We start from the raw sequence: 16,827 nt of genomic DNA on the forward strand, positions 1-16,827 counted from the left end.
AGTACCATCATTAGTTTACTAAGTTGGAGCATATATAGTGATTTTCAAACCTGGGCCTTTTTACAAATATACTCTGTTCACTGGCCTCTCATGCATAACAAATGGTTACCACTGGGTATGATTCCATGATTTGTAGCTGTAGTTGAATGCTAAACTCAGTCAATGCACAAACACTTCATACAGGGCTTTCTTCTGTTGCTTTCACATTACTCTCACCAATTAATTGAGCTAATTGGATCATGGGTGCCATGGTCCCCACTCTGGATAGGAGGCAGAAGCTTTGTGGACCTAACATGACACAGTTTACAATGAAGCTCTGTGCCTTTAAGAGAAAGGGTCTACTCTCCAGCAGTGGCAGAAGGCAGCCAGAAGCCACTGCAGCAGATCCTCAGCTGCCTACCTGAGAAGAGCAGAGCAACAGCAGCAGCACAGCAGACAGGCCGGCCAGCTTCCCCGCTCACATCACAACAAACCGTGTCGTGGAGGGAATGGGGGGTACCTAGCCCGTTAGCTAACCAGCTAGATTTCCGAGAAGCGGGGGAAGCTCACGGCGGTCCGTCAAGATGGTATCCTGGATTATTTCAAGGATAGTTGTGTGAGTATTGACTCGGCGGCATCTGTTGTGTATTAACGTTAGCCAAATGAGCGGCTCCTCCATTCATCAGCTGTCTGGTGCAGTGTAACGTTACGCCGCACCGACTAGCTAGGCTGCTTCCATCCCTTTTCTGTCTGCATATATTTCAATTATTTAATAATGAAAACACATCAGTTCACAAGCTGTTATTTAAAAACTGTATCCATCAATTGTTTAAGTACATTGCGGCGACCATCGCCCTATTTTTGTGATTTTTACAATATGTGCGGGGCATTCTGTATCCAGCGCTTGCTAGCCACTGTTAGCTAGTTGCCTAGCCACCTGACAGAGATGTGATGGCAGGGAGAAGGAGAAGAATTAGCTTGCCACATATTGTCAACTGAAACCTAATTAACATGCCAACCTCGCGGTAAGCAGGTTAACAGACACCAAACTGCCTGCCATGGCTATTTAAAACATTGCAGCCTGAATGCTGTCTGGTGTTGGAGTGAGCATCTCAGCACCATATGTTAGTAAAATGTGATGGCAAGGCTTAGCCCAGCAACCCTATCAGGGATGTGAGTGTATCCATCCCTCCATCCATCCATCCATCCACGAATAGGCCTATGTTGGAGGATTTTGGTAGTAATGTATGTGTGAATGAAATGCATATATTCAAAACACTGGATGTAGTCTCCATATTAGAGATTCCTTGCTGTGATCAGTAGCCTGGGCCTAGGCTTCCACCTGTACACAGCCCGACAGTGTGGATGACTCAACTAAAGCCAGCAGCTGTCATCATCCTGTTCCCCTGTGCAGTTTTCTCAAGACACTCAAGATGCTGTCTTTTTGTTGTTGGCCAATGTCAAGTGACAGTTGGGGGTCTTATCATTTCGTAGGCTCTTGTGTGGTTGGACCAATTTGACAGCATCACTACTAGACAGGCAAATCCACCTGATTTATCTGTCTAGTAGTGATGCTGTCAAATTGGTGTGGATTAAACTGGGTTTGGTAGTTTAATCCTTATGTTTACACAGCGACTTGTCTTTGACAGGAACAGGTGCATAATTGTCAGTGATGTTTCATCCCTGTAAATAATGTGCATATTCTGCCAGGATTACATAAGTGGAGGATAACATTGGCAAATTGTTACTATATTAGTGGCTTCCAGCTGGCTCTTCCACTTCAGTGCACTTCAGGTAGTCATGCGTCAGTGGAAGGCAAACAATGTGACCGGATCTGCAAAATGATGGATGTTGCACATCTTATACGAGATAAATAATTCTTCATCTTTACTTTGTGTTTAAGATATCGCATGGGCAGTTTGATAACAGATGTGTTGGAATGCTTATACAGCGCACTGATTTGTAAACTAAAAAGTCTACTTGATCTCAGCCTCAAGTCCTAAGTCAATACATGTGGATGAACAGCGTAACTCGATCCTATGCGTGCCCGAAATCTATAATCTGTGAGTCTCAGCGGGAGGACAGAGCGCTATGGAAATCGGTGCAGAGAAGTGAACCTGAGATTGGGACACAAAGGGACAGAGGGCATCTGCCGAGGGAGCCTGCTTGCCGAGAGGCCTGCCACGAGCCTCAGATAGCCTCTGCTTACTGTACAGACCCGGGCTGAGAGGCACTGCACACATGACTGAGCTAGTTACATGCTCAGAAAAACAGAGGGGGTGTGCTCAGGCTCATACAGACAGATGCAAAGCAAAGGGAGAATCTCATTGGCATGGCGTGGAGCGTCGGCCTATAGAGAATTCTAAGTCCCAATCATAGGTGCAAAACATGCAGACACACTGGTGGCTTCCTGTGATAGTGGCAAATTTGCAGGCGGTGTCCTCCCTGCTCTCCCCTCACTCAGCATTCAGCATCCTGTCACATCAGCACAAATCACCACAGTGGCACAGGATGGGGCCAAATACACACTAAAACACAGCTCTGTGCATGTGGTGTCCTCATCTGCACGTGGACTAGCACACGGTGACCCACCCCTGGCAGTCTTTTGTGTGTTTTTCCAGTTTATCTGACTGCAGCCTTCCCGGCTCCACTATTTCCATTATATCCCTCTCTTTCCTTTTTTTTTTTTGCACTGATTATCAGGCCAGTGTGTTTTGACAAGCCGCTGCCTTTCAACTCACTAATGTGGCATCCTCACTGATCAAAACCAGCCAGAGACAGGTTTTGCTCAAGCAGAAGGAGCCCAGAATACACAAAGCGACTTGTGTTTACTTAGGAAAAACATAAGCTTAGACAAAAGATGGTAAGCTGCTTCTTAGTGGAAAAATATTCAAACAGGAGCAAGTTTGTTAGGTGTCAAAGTTAACACCCAGAGGCCATGATCTCTAGATATTGGTGTTGTTTACCTTGAAACCTGAACCCCCACCTCTGACCCAGGGCTTTTTGCCTATCTCTCGTCTGCAGCCTTGCCTTTGGGACGCTCTACCCAGCATACTCCTCCTACAAGGCTGTCAAAACGAAGAATGTGAAGGAATATGTGAGTATCAGCCTGCTTATCAAATCACAACAGACTGGTTTTCCACCCTTGTCTACCCTGTTAAGACTTTTTTGGATACTGCACCCGGGACCCTGTCAGCCATTGTTGGGCTAATGTTTGCCATATGTTGTCCTATGTTTTAAAAGCTTTAAATGCACATTGTGATATTTGGGTGTAGTTTGAGCCCTTGGCCTGAAATTGATAAACTGTACATATTTGAACTTTGCTTTAATCAGGAAAAGGAATGTAAAACAGATAGAGCCCACAGAGACCAGTTTAGACTTATACGCATAGCAACGTCATGGCTCTCAGAATGAAACCAAAATAATTCACAGTTGAAATAACACAAAGGATAAAGTGGTAATGATTTTAGGATGGGACATCCAGTGTTGCCAGTGGAAACCAGGATACAGAGCAGCAGCTTCCCATTGTGCCTTTGGCTGAGAGAGTCTTTTTTTTTTTAAATGGGGTCCTCCCTGCTTACCTCATCGCTGCCAGGGAGAAGAGAACGAGGGATGAGAAAGAGTAGGGGTACAGGAGGAGGAGGAGGAGGAGTCGTCAGCACTCTGGCCCTCCGCCTAGATTTGCACTGGAGAACAGTCTCCTCCTGGCTGGTTACCATAGCAACCCCCTCTCAATAACTACTCCAGCAGACGGCCACAGAACCAGCGAACGAGGGAAGGAGGAAGAGAAAGAGAGAGTGGAGGACGCCATTTTTAGAACTGTTGTTTTCATGCCCTTATCCTCTTGTTTGTCTCTGTTCTAATGAGTCAAATGATTCAACATTAGATGCGTTTACAACAGGGTGCCTGTGGCCTGTTAATGCCTTGAGCACGCCACTGCCATCCAATGTATCTCTCATTTTTAATATTATATTCCGATTATATTTATAATGCATTTCCACCCTATCTGTGACATTTACTATCTGTTCTTCCTTGACTAAGCTAGATTGAAGTGGTTGCTAATTGCCTACTTTATGGCATTTATTCAGTTTATAAGATGCCCCACATTTCCATTGTCTCCAGGAGATCAACCATGCATACTGATGTGATGTGAAAGGGCTGAAACATATGTTGCGTTTATGGGCTGGCATGTCTATGTGTGCATAGCTTCTGTTAGGCCGCACGTGCCTCAGCACGTGTACACTGGAGGCTGTGGTTTTTCATGTGCTATTTGTGTGATGCTGTCTCTCTCTTTGTGTGTGTCTGTGTCCAGGTGAAGTGGATGATGTACTGGATAGTGTTTGCGTTGTTCACAACAGCAGAGACAGTCACAGACCTGGTCCTGTCATGGTGAGTCAGGAGATGCTGATGGTCATGGCTCTAAAAACCCCGTGCCCAACAGAGTGCTGTGGTCCCTACCGCAACTGGCCTGTAGTAAATAAACGGCTTACATAATATCAATAGACACATTCATGTGTGTGTATCTAGGGCTAGAGTGTTCTTGATATTTTCAGTACAATAAACTCTTTCTTGTTTTCATTGTAGCATAATAAAACATAACATGCCCAGTTGTTGAACCTTTTTATATGTAAGATGACTTGTATCTTCCTCACAGCTTCTATACTTTTTCTTTTAACCCCTCTGATGGTGTTATGGAATGTGTCGTTGCCCAGGTTTCCTTTTTACTTTGAGCTGAAGATTGCCTTTGTCATCTGGCTCCTGTCCCCGTACACCAAGGGCTCCAGCGTCCTCTACCGCAAGTTTGTCCACCCCACCTTGTCCAACAAAGAGAAGGTAGGAACCCAACCGAAGGCCTTTCAGCTGTTCGGTCAGCCTCGTAACTGTGAACTGCAATCCGCATGGAAATATTGTGTTTTCTCTCTCTTCTACAGTTTTGCTTTCCTATTTTGTCCTTGTTTTTATTGTTTTCATTGTTGTCTTTCACTCTGACGCCTCGACTATCCTTCTGTTGCTACAGGAGATAGATGAGTACATAACACAGGCCAAAGACAGGAGTTATGAGACCATGATGAGGTTTGGGAAGAGGGGTCTCAACCTGGCTGCTAACGCTGCTGTCACTGCAGCCACCAAGGTGAGCCATGGCCACTGGTGGCATTGTTTCCATTATTATTTGGGTGTAATTTTTGATGCTGACTCAAGTTTTAATGAACAGGGGAAAAGGCTTCAGCTGAGAGCCATATCCAAAATTTCTTAATGTGGAGAAAGTCATTCATGTTACTGATCACTTTTAAAGCATAGTTAGGTCTGGCCCTAAGCCATATCACAGCGTGCAGCCTCAGATCTTCAGGGCCCTTCTGGCTGTTAAAGTTGAGGCTTAATACTAGAGGTAACTGGACTTTTGCCATTAGGGCCCCAAGGCTTTGGAACAATGTGCCATAAGAGCTTAGGCTAGCAGATTCAGTAACATATTTAAATCACTACTTAAAGCTTTTATATGATGTCTTTTATCCTATTATTTTTGTGATTTATATTGTTTTTTTTACCCCCTAATCTTATAATCTTGTGGTGCCTTCTTGTTTTTACTTGTTTTAATGTATGAGTATGTTGTTTTCTTTAATTTGATTCTCAAAGCGCTTTGTAAACTGTTTTAAAAAAAAAAGTGCTGTACACCTTAAGTTAATATTATTAACTCTGAAGTGAATGTGTTTGTTTTTGCTTCAACGCCCAGGGGCAGGGCGTGCTGTCAGACAAGCTGCGTAGTTTCAGCATGCAGGACCTGACTCTGATCAACGCCGAGGACGAGCTGGTTCTGCGCTCCTCAGACCCCCGCATGAGACGGGACCCCATGGATGACATGAGCTCAGGGGCCAGCACGCTGCCCCGGGCCAAGAGCACCGCGACACGGCAGAGTAGGACCACACAACACACACATCCCATGCTGTATCCCGAGCAGTTTCATATGGATGAGTGTAGAAGCATACGCACCTGCATAAATACATAGATGCAAACAAACACACCACATGTGTCACTTGCACTGCAAATTCACCCTTTGAAAATGAATTGAAGGGAGAGCAGCGCAGTCAAACAGTGTCCAGTCCAGTTTGCTGATTTGGCAACAGTGTCAGTCAGTGGACTTCCTATTGTCTGCTTAGCTCTTATCAGAGCGGGGCCGGGGCTGTGGCTAGCCGGCCGGCCTGGGTGGAGTCATGTGATTTAGAGCACTGCAGGATGCCAGGGAGGAAACTCACTCCGGGGAGAGGAGAGGATGGAGGGTGGGGGGAGAGGGGGAAAAAAGCATGTGATTCCAGTGGGAGGAGAGCCTTGGAAGGAGGACTCTTTGTGTCTGACGTTACACTTCTGGCTGGCTGGCTGGCTGTGTGGGCCTGACGAGCTGTGAACTGAATACAGAGAGAGAGAGATGGAGGAAAAGAGAACGAGTGCAACAATGAATGAAAAGAGCAAAGTGGTACAATTCAATTTATGCCAAAAAAAGAATCTAAAGCCATGTGCAACTTCAAAAAACGGACTGAAAGAAAGATAGAACAGCGAACACAGAAGTGAAAGAGGGGATAAAGTTAAATTCTCTCACTGGGTGGGCTTATTTTTATTTTTTTTTCTTCTTACACTATTAAGAAGCAGTGAAAAAGTTGTCAAAATCTTCTCCTTTCTTCAAATTTGAGTCATCCTACACCTCTCCATGGTGCAAACCATGCTGAAAACAATGTGTAGGATTCTTCCTGACCCTGTGTTCACACTGAGAGCAACTTGGTTGATGTGTTGTTCTTTTCTGACCGAACAGCTGCTTTGGTATTGGCTTTCATAACGTAACATTGTTTGATAAGTTAACAGCTAGCTCGCGTGATGGGTAGCATTAATCGAAAATACAGAAAAAACTGAAAAAATCTCAATAACATTACTTCAGAGCTTGCAATCGACCCCCAAGTTGGATGCAACCATTCTTCAAGCATTACTTTTGAGGCGTTCATTCCTGTAGTCTTTCAAATAAGAATTGTAGAGAACTGGGATGCTTTGTAATCAACTTCTCATCCATTTTGCACTTGCCAGGCGGAACTGTTATTCATGAAATGTAATCACACTGGTAGGGAAACAAGGAAGCGTGGAAATCTGATTGGTTGTTGATGGCCAATGGCCACCTAAATTCAGTCATGGTCAATTTTTCTTGGCTGACAAGCCTTTGACCCTCCACAGATCGGCCGAGTTTCGCCGGTTGCTCACCTATATGGGAAATGAAAGGACTTACAATCACAGTGTGGCCCACTAACCCATTTTTGTCCAATCCCACAGCCCGCTCCTTGGCGGCCATGTCGCTTCCTGACGACGCGTCATCCCAACACAGCTCTGACCTGTCAGACACAAGGACTGAACACTCTGATGAGGACGCGGGGGAGAAGGCCCCGAAGCGCAGCGCCAGTGTCAAGGCAACCAAGAAACCTGCTGCTGCCAAGACAGAGGTAGGAGCAATCAACACACACACACACACACTCTGAGAGCAAGACTTATGCATCATTACAGGCACCAGAGCGACAGAGAATGCTTACTTAGGTATTAACAGCTATTTGAATGTTAAATCTTCCTCTTCCATCTTCCTCAATTTTTTCTACTATAAAAGATGGTATGTCTGAATTTCTTCCCCAGTACTATTTCTTGTTAGCCATGTGCCTGACCACTGATGATGCTTCAGGAACAGTTGTGTGGCAGAGACGCTGTGATAGTGATGAAAGTTATGGAATAAAACAGAATTATATTCGGCTGAGCACAAAATTGCTTAAAACCTCAGCAGCAGCTCCATGTTTCTGTATGTGCTTTCAATACACATATGCATGGTTTGTGTCTGTTAATTGTCCTTTGCTTTCTGCCCCTTCCTGTTCTTGTCGTTTATCTGGAAGACTCAAACCAAGACGGTGAAGAAGCAGACAAAGAAAAAGACCACCACCACTAATGCAGAGACGCCATGAGGCCTGCTGTCCACATCCACTGGCCGACACTCTCTCCTCCCACAGCCAGCAGGCCCCTTCGTCTGTCTCCTGTCTCCGGTCTCCACACACACACACACACACACACACACACACACACACACACGCATATCAAGAAAGGAGACTGTGTCACACTCGTGAAAAGTGCAGGTTTAGATTTTAACAGTATGTGGCCAGCCTCATGTCATTAACACAGTTCTTTTACGTTCGCTGGATTGTTGCTTATTTTCGTCTCAGTCTCTACTATGAGCTAATCTCAGACTATACAGTAAGAAGTTTTATGTTTTTTTTTAAAGTCAGAGAATGGCAGTGATTTATTCTTTAGCTTTCCTTTCTCCTGTACCCTCTGCAGACGTTTGGGTCCCCATAGTAGACCAGTGAAGTTCCTCTCCTGGGTGTGTGTAGCTTCCAGCCTCATATTGATCTCAAATGTATTTGTTCACATTCCACTGGACGCAGTATAACTTTCTCTGGGCCACACGCTATGGGGACTGTTCTTATTACAGTATTTTTTTTTTTATATAGGGCACAGGTGAGATAAGCGATGGTAAAGATAAAGATACTTCACCGGTAGAATATTACATTATTTAGTGAGGGGTCTTCTCTTGGCAAGGCTAACCTTCCTCGTTCCTGGAATACTTTGTTTGTATTTGGGTCTCTTCTGTCTCTTGCGGGCTACTCTTACAAGGTTCCAGTTAAAAAAAAAAAAAAAAGGAAGAGAAACCTTTCCCTTCTCTTCTTCTCGGTGTGAGGAGGCCACAGGTCTAGGTCCTCATCTGGTCCTGTCAAAGATAGTAGATCCAAGATGGTCGTCACTGGGAAACGGAGGACATCACAAGACAGTTGGCTTTAGCTGTGTTAGACCCGTGCCATGGTCAGTTTTCCCTACTTCTGTACTGAGGAGCAGGGGGGGCAGCAGACTGAGAAACAGTTAGTCCTGTGCTGACAGATGGATGTAGAGATTTTTTTTCTTTTCACTCCTTAGCCGTCTCACCCCTGCCACTGCTCAGCTCATGCCTCCTGTCAGTCAGCAACCACTCTGTCTTACACTGTTGTACGTAACTATCTAGTTATACAGCACTATTTCTGATGACCAAAACATTTTTGACTTTAACTCAAAAAGCCCGTTCTACTTGTTTTACCTCAAATCTGACCTGCACCGTGGTTAACCTCTTGGACTGCTTTTTAGGCCCCATGGCTTGTGCGCTGTTTCCTTGTTGGCAGGTGGGAGGGTTGCTAGAGTAGTGTAGCTTCCTTCCACCAAGTCTTGATACCTCTGAGTGAGCCTGGCTCTACTAAGTTCAGGTCTCACCTCTGGCGACTCCCTCTCTCTAGTGAACTGTCTAGTGTTGGCTTAGCGATCCTTCATCTAGACATCTCTCTCATAGGTTGTATTTATCCATGATTATTAACTGTTAAGTCTCTATTATCCAGCTGACTTGGTCATATCGTGTATTCAGTGAATATGACGATGAGTTGTGCATAGCCTGGCCTCTTTACTTTAGGTAATGCTGTCACTCAGTGATGACAACGGTCTTCTCCAGTAGATACAGTAAGTCATAGATGAGTTGCCTGTGTGTACTTGAGGTAACATAAAATCTCCTCTCACTACAGTAATGATATCTGTATTTTGTTTGTGTTTTACATTAGAAAGACATGAAGTAGCGTTACGCTCTGTCGGCCCTTTTGCTCAGCTGTCTGGTGTCGCGACGCCTCTTTATTATAATAGATCTTAGAAGCCAGGACGCCTCTTTATTATAATAGATCTTAGAAGCCAGGATAAAGCAAAGCAATATGGAAATGGCTTAACCAAAACCCACGTCAGGATACTGGGAGCGGTCATTTGCGCATACCCACCCTATCGTTTCAGACCTGGAGGGAGTGTGGAACCAGGCTGTGGGCATTTCTAATCAGACTGGACTTTTGTTTGGGGGTTGGTTCTTTTGGGGGCATGCCGTTGAACTGGGCATGGTTTCTTCTGAGTGCTCTGTAATGAGTGATGAGTGAAAGCATGAGACTACTTCTGCACTTGTTACTGCTGTCTGCAGTGTGACACTAGTTTGAACCAGTAGGGGGAGACAAACCCCACACAACTGTTGGCAAAGTTACTTAACAAAATGTAAACACAATGTAAATAGTAACCTTGACTGTATAAATGAGCTTGCTTGCCTTATTCATTTTCATGGAAGGCTTAAATTCATTTTCTTTTTTAATCGGTTGTATTTTTTTTTAAATCTGATGAATCATATGTTCTGAAATGGAAGGAAGCTCAGCCTTCATCAGTAAGGACTTCTGGTGTCAGAAGTGCTATTTGTGTTTTTAATTTAATCATTTTGATGTTTGTACTTTACTTTCTCTCTCTTTGCCTCTTGAGACATTTTAACAGTTCTTCTTGTACCGTAACATCTCAAACTCAAGATAGGGAATCCCTAGATTTCTTGCCTGAGGCTAAACTGATGTTCTGCAGCCAAGCCTGGTTTTGACTTTGTACATTCACACCCTCTACTCAGGCTGGCTGCAGGTTCTCTGAAAGGCTTGGTTTTAATTTATTTTAAGTTTGCACTGAGGGAAGAAAACGTGGCACATAATTAAATGACAATTTTGCTGCCACCAAGACACCACTCTGCATTTTGACTTGTGTTCATTTCCCTTTTGGATATTTATTGTTGATTATTTTCTGTGTGTTTGGAATCAGTATTATTGTATACAGGGACTTTCATGTGAGAAAATATTCAACATTAGTATATTGTTTGTGCCAATTCTTAATACTCCACTGTAATAAAGGATAACAAGTTTGTGTGCTGGGATAATGGTATCTAACATGGTCATGTACCAGTAACAAATACTACTAATAAAGAAAAATAAAACAGTAATTTGCTGCCTGTTGTACAATTTAAACCAGATAATGCTGCCAATTTGAGTTTTTGCAGCATTGCAAGCACTTTCTGTTAAATCAATATCCTTATGTATATAGAGGTGATCAATTGGGCAGTTTGGGGGGAGCTGATCATTTTTCACATCTTTCCACGTGACAAAGCCTCAAACAGCTAACAGGCCTGCCACTGAAGAATGACATTTGGCTTTTGGTTTGACAGATTTTGTTTCTTCTGTTTTTCCATGTGTGGTTGGATGACTAAACTCACAAGATAAAAAAAGTGCATTTTTCCTCATACATTAGGAGCTGGTTGCTCACAGTTAGTAACACAACAGTTGTTCACACACCTGACCAAAGCACATTATGCCTTCAGGTCTGATGAAGGGGGGGCAAAAGCAAACGGAGCCTGGGTGAAGTTAAGAAAGTTTTTATTACAGGAATATGCCTGAAGCTTAGAGCAGGATGACCAATAATACAGACAGAAAAGATCCAGAGCAGATGCTCACAGATATACTTGAGATCCAACCATAATCTAATTAAGACTCTAATTAGGCATTGGTTCTCAAAGTATGGTTCGGGACCGCAGAGATCAGCAGAAGAATATTATTTAATTTAAATTAAATAATATTAAAAATAAAAATAAAAATTCATTTTTATTTAACTAGAAATTATCCCAATTAGATAATGTATAAAATGATAATAATAATATTAATAATATCATTATTATTATTATTATTATTATTATTATTAGTAGTAGTAGTAGTAGTAGTAGTAGAATAAAAATCAACATTATTATCTCACAATGTGCAGTGTAGGCAGTTATACAATTCAATATTAAATCAACACCAAAAATGTTCCTACGGGGAGACTTTGGGCAAAAGCTTATCTAATGGGGGTTCGTGGTCTAATGTGTGTCTATTTGGGGGGTCCATATGAGGAATATGGTAAAGCAGTAGGGGGCAGAAGTTTCCCTGAAATGCTCTCTCTAAATGTTTCCTAAAAATCTGAAATATTTTTCTATTGAATTCTGTAGTCATCAAACACTTCTTAACCATTTTATCCCACTCCTCCTGTAATATTCGACAAACTTGATCATGCACTTCTGGGTGAAATGTGAAGGAAGCGATCTTCTGCTTTCCCCTGTCTAAATGTTCCTCGTACAGTCCGACAGAACTCTCCAAACTCTTTGCCAGTGTCACAAGCTTGTGACGAGCAGATGTAATATCCACCTGTAATTTTTGTTTGTCTCCTTTCACACTACGTTTATCTATCCTCTTATCTCTTAACTCTTTATGGTCCAATTTGAAAGGTCTCTTGCATTCTTCAAACTTTTGATAAAAATCACGGCTACCAAAAGTTAAACGTTTAAAAGATTTTGGGCCAGCTAATCCCCAAAACTTTGTGTAGCACACACAAGTGATGAATCCATATTTAATGTACCATTCACAAGCCTTAACTAAAAGTTGAAGCATGCAAGAGTCAGTGTTTTCTTTTCTTTGTAAACATGGGGTATTGTATGTAAAAATATAAACTTCTTTTACCCCCTTGCTCTTTTCTAAAAATGGTTCAGTTGCTTTAATCAATTGTTCTTCGCAGTGCTTTTTGTTTTTTAAATCTGGATAGAATGGTCCAAAAATCTTTTCATGATTGTCTTCCGTGACTACAGCATACGCATATTGGTTGTCTTTTCCTTCTTCCTGAGGTCGATATGTCATGTGTAGCTCCAGTAGATGTGGGGGCGCTGCAACATCATCATCAGATTCCTCTAAAGGCAGTTTCATTATGTGATTATAGCTAAGTATTTTGTCTTTAGAGTTTATTTCTTCCAACCAGTCTGTTAATTGTTGAATACTTTGAATGATAAGGTCAATTTCTGCTTTGCTGATATATTTAGTTAAAGATAGCAGTGTTGTCAGGGAAAATTTGTATTGTTTTTCTTTCAAATTTACATGAACCTGTAAATCCTGATTTTTGTTGCAATGTGCACTGTGCCAGTTAATTAAGCATAACTGAATAATTTGACTGCAGAAACAATATTGTATAGGCCTCATCATTTCAGGGTTAAAGGGATGATCCTCATCCTCTTCCTCCTCTCTGAAAAACAAAAATGTCAAAATTAATTTAATTCACATATACAAATTTAAAATTCTAAAAGTGTTGTTTTCCAGTGATATTTATAACTCTCCTGCTGGGTGCTGAGTAATGTTCCAAGTAGCAGCATACTGTCTGTCGGTTTATGTGATTACTTATGAACCTACGTGTCTGAAGGCATCGCTCCCCTCTCAGGCATATCTGGAACTTGTGGTCCGCTCTGGTCAGATAGATGGTCTCCGCTCCCGTTTACACACTGATAGAAACTGAAGGCTGAGCACAGCAACATAGTGGAGAGAGACAGAAAATACTGGTGTTATTAACATCTACTTTAAGGTGCTGTTATCATTTGAGAAGTAAAGTTAGATTTTTCAAAGACTGAATTTTCTTTTCTCTCCCAGGTGATCTTTTTCATATACTTATTTATTGTTTTTTAGGGGTCCAAGCACGTCATGCGGGGAACCCTATTGTTTTTCTTCTTCTTCTTCTTTTTCTTCTTCTTCTTCTTTTTCTTCTTCTTCTTCTTCTTCTGCCCTAAAAGTATCTGGATCTCAGAAACCGTAAGAGCTACAGCGACCAAACTTGGCATATAGGTCCAAAGTCTCAGCCACTACTCAGGTTACGAAATCCACGTCAATTGGCCTCATGCTGGTGCTATAGCAAGCAACTTTACGTTTTGGCCTATAACTTCGGAACCGTATGGGCCACAATCAAAATTCCACTTTCCCTGGATTCCTTGGTTCATTCTGCATCCATCCATACAGGTCCCACCCATTTCCGCCAAAGTAGATTTTCCGCCATTTTGAATTTTGTCCAAAACTGTTTTTTTGCTACTCCTCCTACAAATTTTGTCCAATCGTCACCAAATTTGCAACACAGCATGTCTGGACTGTCCTGCACAAAAGTTATTGACCAAACTTAACCAAACTTGGTACACGTGTGCAGGTATGTACTCTGAGCCAATATACAAAAATTGGTGACATTTCACCTATAGGGGGCGCTATAGCAACATTTCAAATTTTAAAAGGCCATAACTCGGTGACTGTAGATCATAGGAACAAAATTCCTTGATTGCTGGATTCCTTGGGCCAAGTTGCATCTATCCATATAGGCCACTCCCATTTCAGCCCACAAGGTTTTCCACCATGTTGAATTTTGTCCAAAACAGTTTTTTCGCTTCTTCTCCTACATATTTTGTCCAATCTTCACCAATTTTCGCTCACAGCATGTCTGGACTGTCCTGCACAAAGGTTATTGAGTAGTTTTTTGATAGTACATACCGTTTTGCTACAACTGGCTTTCAAAATTTGTAGGCAAGGCCTAATATACAAAAATTGCCATAAGTCAGGAAGTTGCTGGCCTACCTTACAAACAAATTTGGTACATATGTACACAGGTCATCTCTGAGGTAGCATGCAACATTTGGTGGTATTGTAACCATAGTTGACCATAGTTAAAATACTCTAAGGCTCTAAATAGCCTATAGCTTGGACAGTCTCATAACTTGGCCCTATTTTTTGGTGTTCCCTCGACAGTCATGCTGTGGACTCAGTAGCCTAGTGGTTAATGCATAGGTCTGCAATGCAAAAGATTGCCGGTTGAAATCCTGCAGGTAACAGCAGGTACACACACACACACACAACGTGGTAGGCCTACTTACTCAACTGGCGAAACATTTTTGTTCAGCGAAATCAACATGTCAACATGTTCGGGTGAAAGGCGAGACCTCAGTCTATTAACAATAAGTCCAGCAGCTGAAAAAACTCTCTCAGCTGGCACAGATGTTGCAGGCACACAGAGATAGTAACTTGCAAGCCGGCATAGTTTTGGAAAGCGTCGCGTCTTCCCGCACCACCACACAAGTGGATCTTCGTTAGGTGGGATACAGGTTTACAACCTTATTTTCCTTTTCTAGATCAAAATACTGCCAAACCACGCTGGAGATGTTATCTCTGTCCGGTCCCACTTTCCACCTTTACATCCGGGCATTACCGCCTGCTGGGGCTGCAGCCCCGGCTAGTGGCAGTGGCTGCGTAATATCTTAGATGCAACAGTTAAGCGGCGTACATTATTTATAATTAGTTTAACTGACTAGTATTTCTGGTGCCGATTAGTGAAGGTAGAAACGTTTAAACGACTAGTCGACTAATCGTGCACATCCCTACTTCACAACATGTCAGTTTTTGTGTGTGTCTTTCTACCTTCTGTAATGTTTTCTCTATCTGTCTGTCTTATCAAATTGTGCTTGGACCCCTCAATCGCCACTTGCGGCTATATTTATTTCTTGTATTTATTCTTGAACGTTAAACCATTTCCAGGTGTAAAGTTAATTGAATGCTTATAATGGTAAGCACTGTATACCTTCTTATACAGTATATGTTATTTAAAAAAATATTTTCTTCACCCTCTGAGTAATGGTTTTATTTTTATTTAGACCAAGAAGAATATAGCACAATAGGTTTTTAAAAAGTTTTACCTTTTCCCATGTCTGTTGTAAAGGTCACCCAGCAAGCGTAAAGATGAGCTAGTTAGAGATCTATGGAGGAGCAATGGAAAATCAGGTACAATTAGTGAGGTGCTCTCTAAAGCTATAACATTAGCTGTGAGGTGTTGAGAGTCAGATTTCAGAAAGACAGATTTCTCAATGTTATGGTATTGGACATATTAAAGCAAAGTTACAGAAGTATTAATAACTGCCAGTGTTGTAGAAATTTGACTAACACCCTTTGAGAAACTCATTGGTTGTCACCAGATTCAAACAGTTTTAGATGTCCAATCTACTTTGCCAGTGTAAATGAGCTAGCTGCTATTTGTCCAACTCACCAAAATCATGATGCCTCGATAATGTTTTCGATGAAGATCCAATACTGGATATTTGTTCACCAAATATAAATATATTTGTATGTGGTGGATGGCACAATTAGAGGGAAGGTTTAGGCTCTCGCTCTGTCTTAGAAACTTTGCTTTCAGAAGGAGGATTTCAGCACTAAAGCAGTTACAACAAATTAGATGAATCATCAAATCATCACCCTCCTTGTTGACAGAAATATATATAGCAAGAATAAATAGCAAACTTTTCCTGACTGAATTAAAATCATTGCACTGGACTAAAACTTTGAACTAAATCCTTTACAGTTGTCTTGACCATGCCTATCATATCAGGAATTGATATAGGCCAAAATCAAATCCCACACATTTATGTTCAGGATGCATACAAGTTGCTCTGTTAAAAATAAGTCGAAAATTGTCAGAAAGTTGTCATTACTTACCAGAAAATGAAGAAAGAGTGGAAAGATCAAGGGGCCAAGATTTTTTTGTCTTGTCACAGCCCGATTCACAAAATGACAAGACAAGGGGTAGACAAACCTGGTTTGCTATAGGAAAATAGATCTTGAACTTTAAAAAAATAAATGAATCTTACTGGTAGATAAGATGTTTATAATATACAAAGTCTCAAAAAGGTTATTCCTGTGGCAAAGCAAGTTTGCCTACCCCTGTCTTTGTTTTATGTTTGATTTCTCCCCCTCCTGAGTTTCGTTTTTCCTTTTACCAACCAGGTTGAGTTTGAATTTGACAAAGAATATTGCTTGCATGTTGTATATATAGCATACTGAATCCTTTCATTGTCCAATCATTTTGGAGAAATGGTTGTTGTCATCTCAAATTACACTACGTAGACTACAGAAATACTGGAATGCTGATTCCAGTATTTCCAGTTAAGCTTAAGCATTGTTAGGATGCATAATGACCACTCACACAGACGTTAAGCTGTCTTCACTGAGAGAGATTTATACCTGTCTTATTATGATTCAATGCAAATCTGAAATGTTTAATTGTTGTGTTCTTACTGATACACAACAAGCAGTTCAAACCCCGCAGCATAGAGAA

General features: G+C 41.9%; 1 protein-coding gene and 1 long non-coding RNA gene across 4 annotated transcripts; one reads left to right on the forward strand and one right to left on the reverse strand.

Annotated features, from left to right (window-relative positions):
- The first annotated feature begins 563 nt into the window (after window positions 1–563).
- On the forward strand, window positions 564–8,025 carry reep2 (receptor accessory protein 2). Of its 2 annotated transcripts, none has more exons than XM_071519845.1 (8): window positions 564–595; window positions 3,004–3,076; window positions 4,292–4,368; window positions 4,692–4,812; window positions 4,997–5,110; window positions 5,708–5,900; window positions 7,306–7,451; window positions 7,887–8,025. In XM_071519845.1, exons 1-8 carry the CDS (start codon window positions 564–566, stop codon window positions 7,953–7,955), a joined length of 825 nt encoding a protein of 274 aa, XP_071375946.1. In that variant the 3' UTR covers window positions 7,956–8,025. The 2 variants fall into 2 exon arrangements, with proteins under 2 accessions (XP_071375946.1, XP_071375945.1); XM_071519844.1 differs by having other exon boundaries at window positions 5,708–5,888; window positions 7,285–7,451.
- Window positions 8,026–11,285: 3,260 nt separating this feature from the next.
- LOC139644480 (uncharacterized) lies at window positions 11,286–16,483 on the reverse strand. 2 transcript variants are annotated; one of them, XR_011695199.1, is made up of 4 exons: window positions 16,209–16,483; window positions 15,416–15,475; window positions 13,107–13,212; window positions 11,286–12,942 (listed from the first exon to the last, which is right to left on the reverse strand). It is a non-coding gene; the product is annotated as an uncharacterized lncRNA (long non-coding RNA). The 2 variants fall into 2 exon arrangements; XR_011695198.1 differs by lacking the exon at window positions 11,286–12,942 and having other exon boundaries at window positions 12,954–13,212.
- Window positions 16,484–16,827: the final 344 nt, after the last annotated feature.

The sequence above is a fragment of the Centroberyx affinis genome, unplaced genomic scaffold (assembly GCF_046629955.1).
Source record: "Centroberyx affinis isolate AG114_WGS23_722 - 3 ecotype Tasmania unplaced genomic scaffold, CSIRO-AGI_Caff_v1 ptg000743l_1, whole genome shotgun sequence".
In the NCBI taxonomy this organism is placed as follows: Eukaryota; Metazoa; Chordata; class Actinopteri; order Beryciformes; family Berycidae; genus Centroberyx; species Centroberyx affinis.

Bases quoted from the DNA above. Each gene is read 5' to 3' on its own strand.
- reep2 (XM_071519844.1), top strand. From the start codon at position 564: ATGGTATCCTGGATTATTTCAAGGATAGTTGT. The intron at 596-3,003 runs GTGAGTATTGAC...TCTCGTCTGCAG, and splicing joins ATTATTTCAAGGATAGTTGT to CCTTGCCTTTGGGACGCTCT. The intron at 4,813-4,996 runs GTAGGAACCCAA...CTGTTGCTACAG, and splicing joins CCTTGTCCAACAAAGAGAAG to GAGATAGATGAGTACATAAC.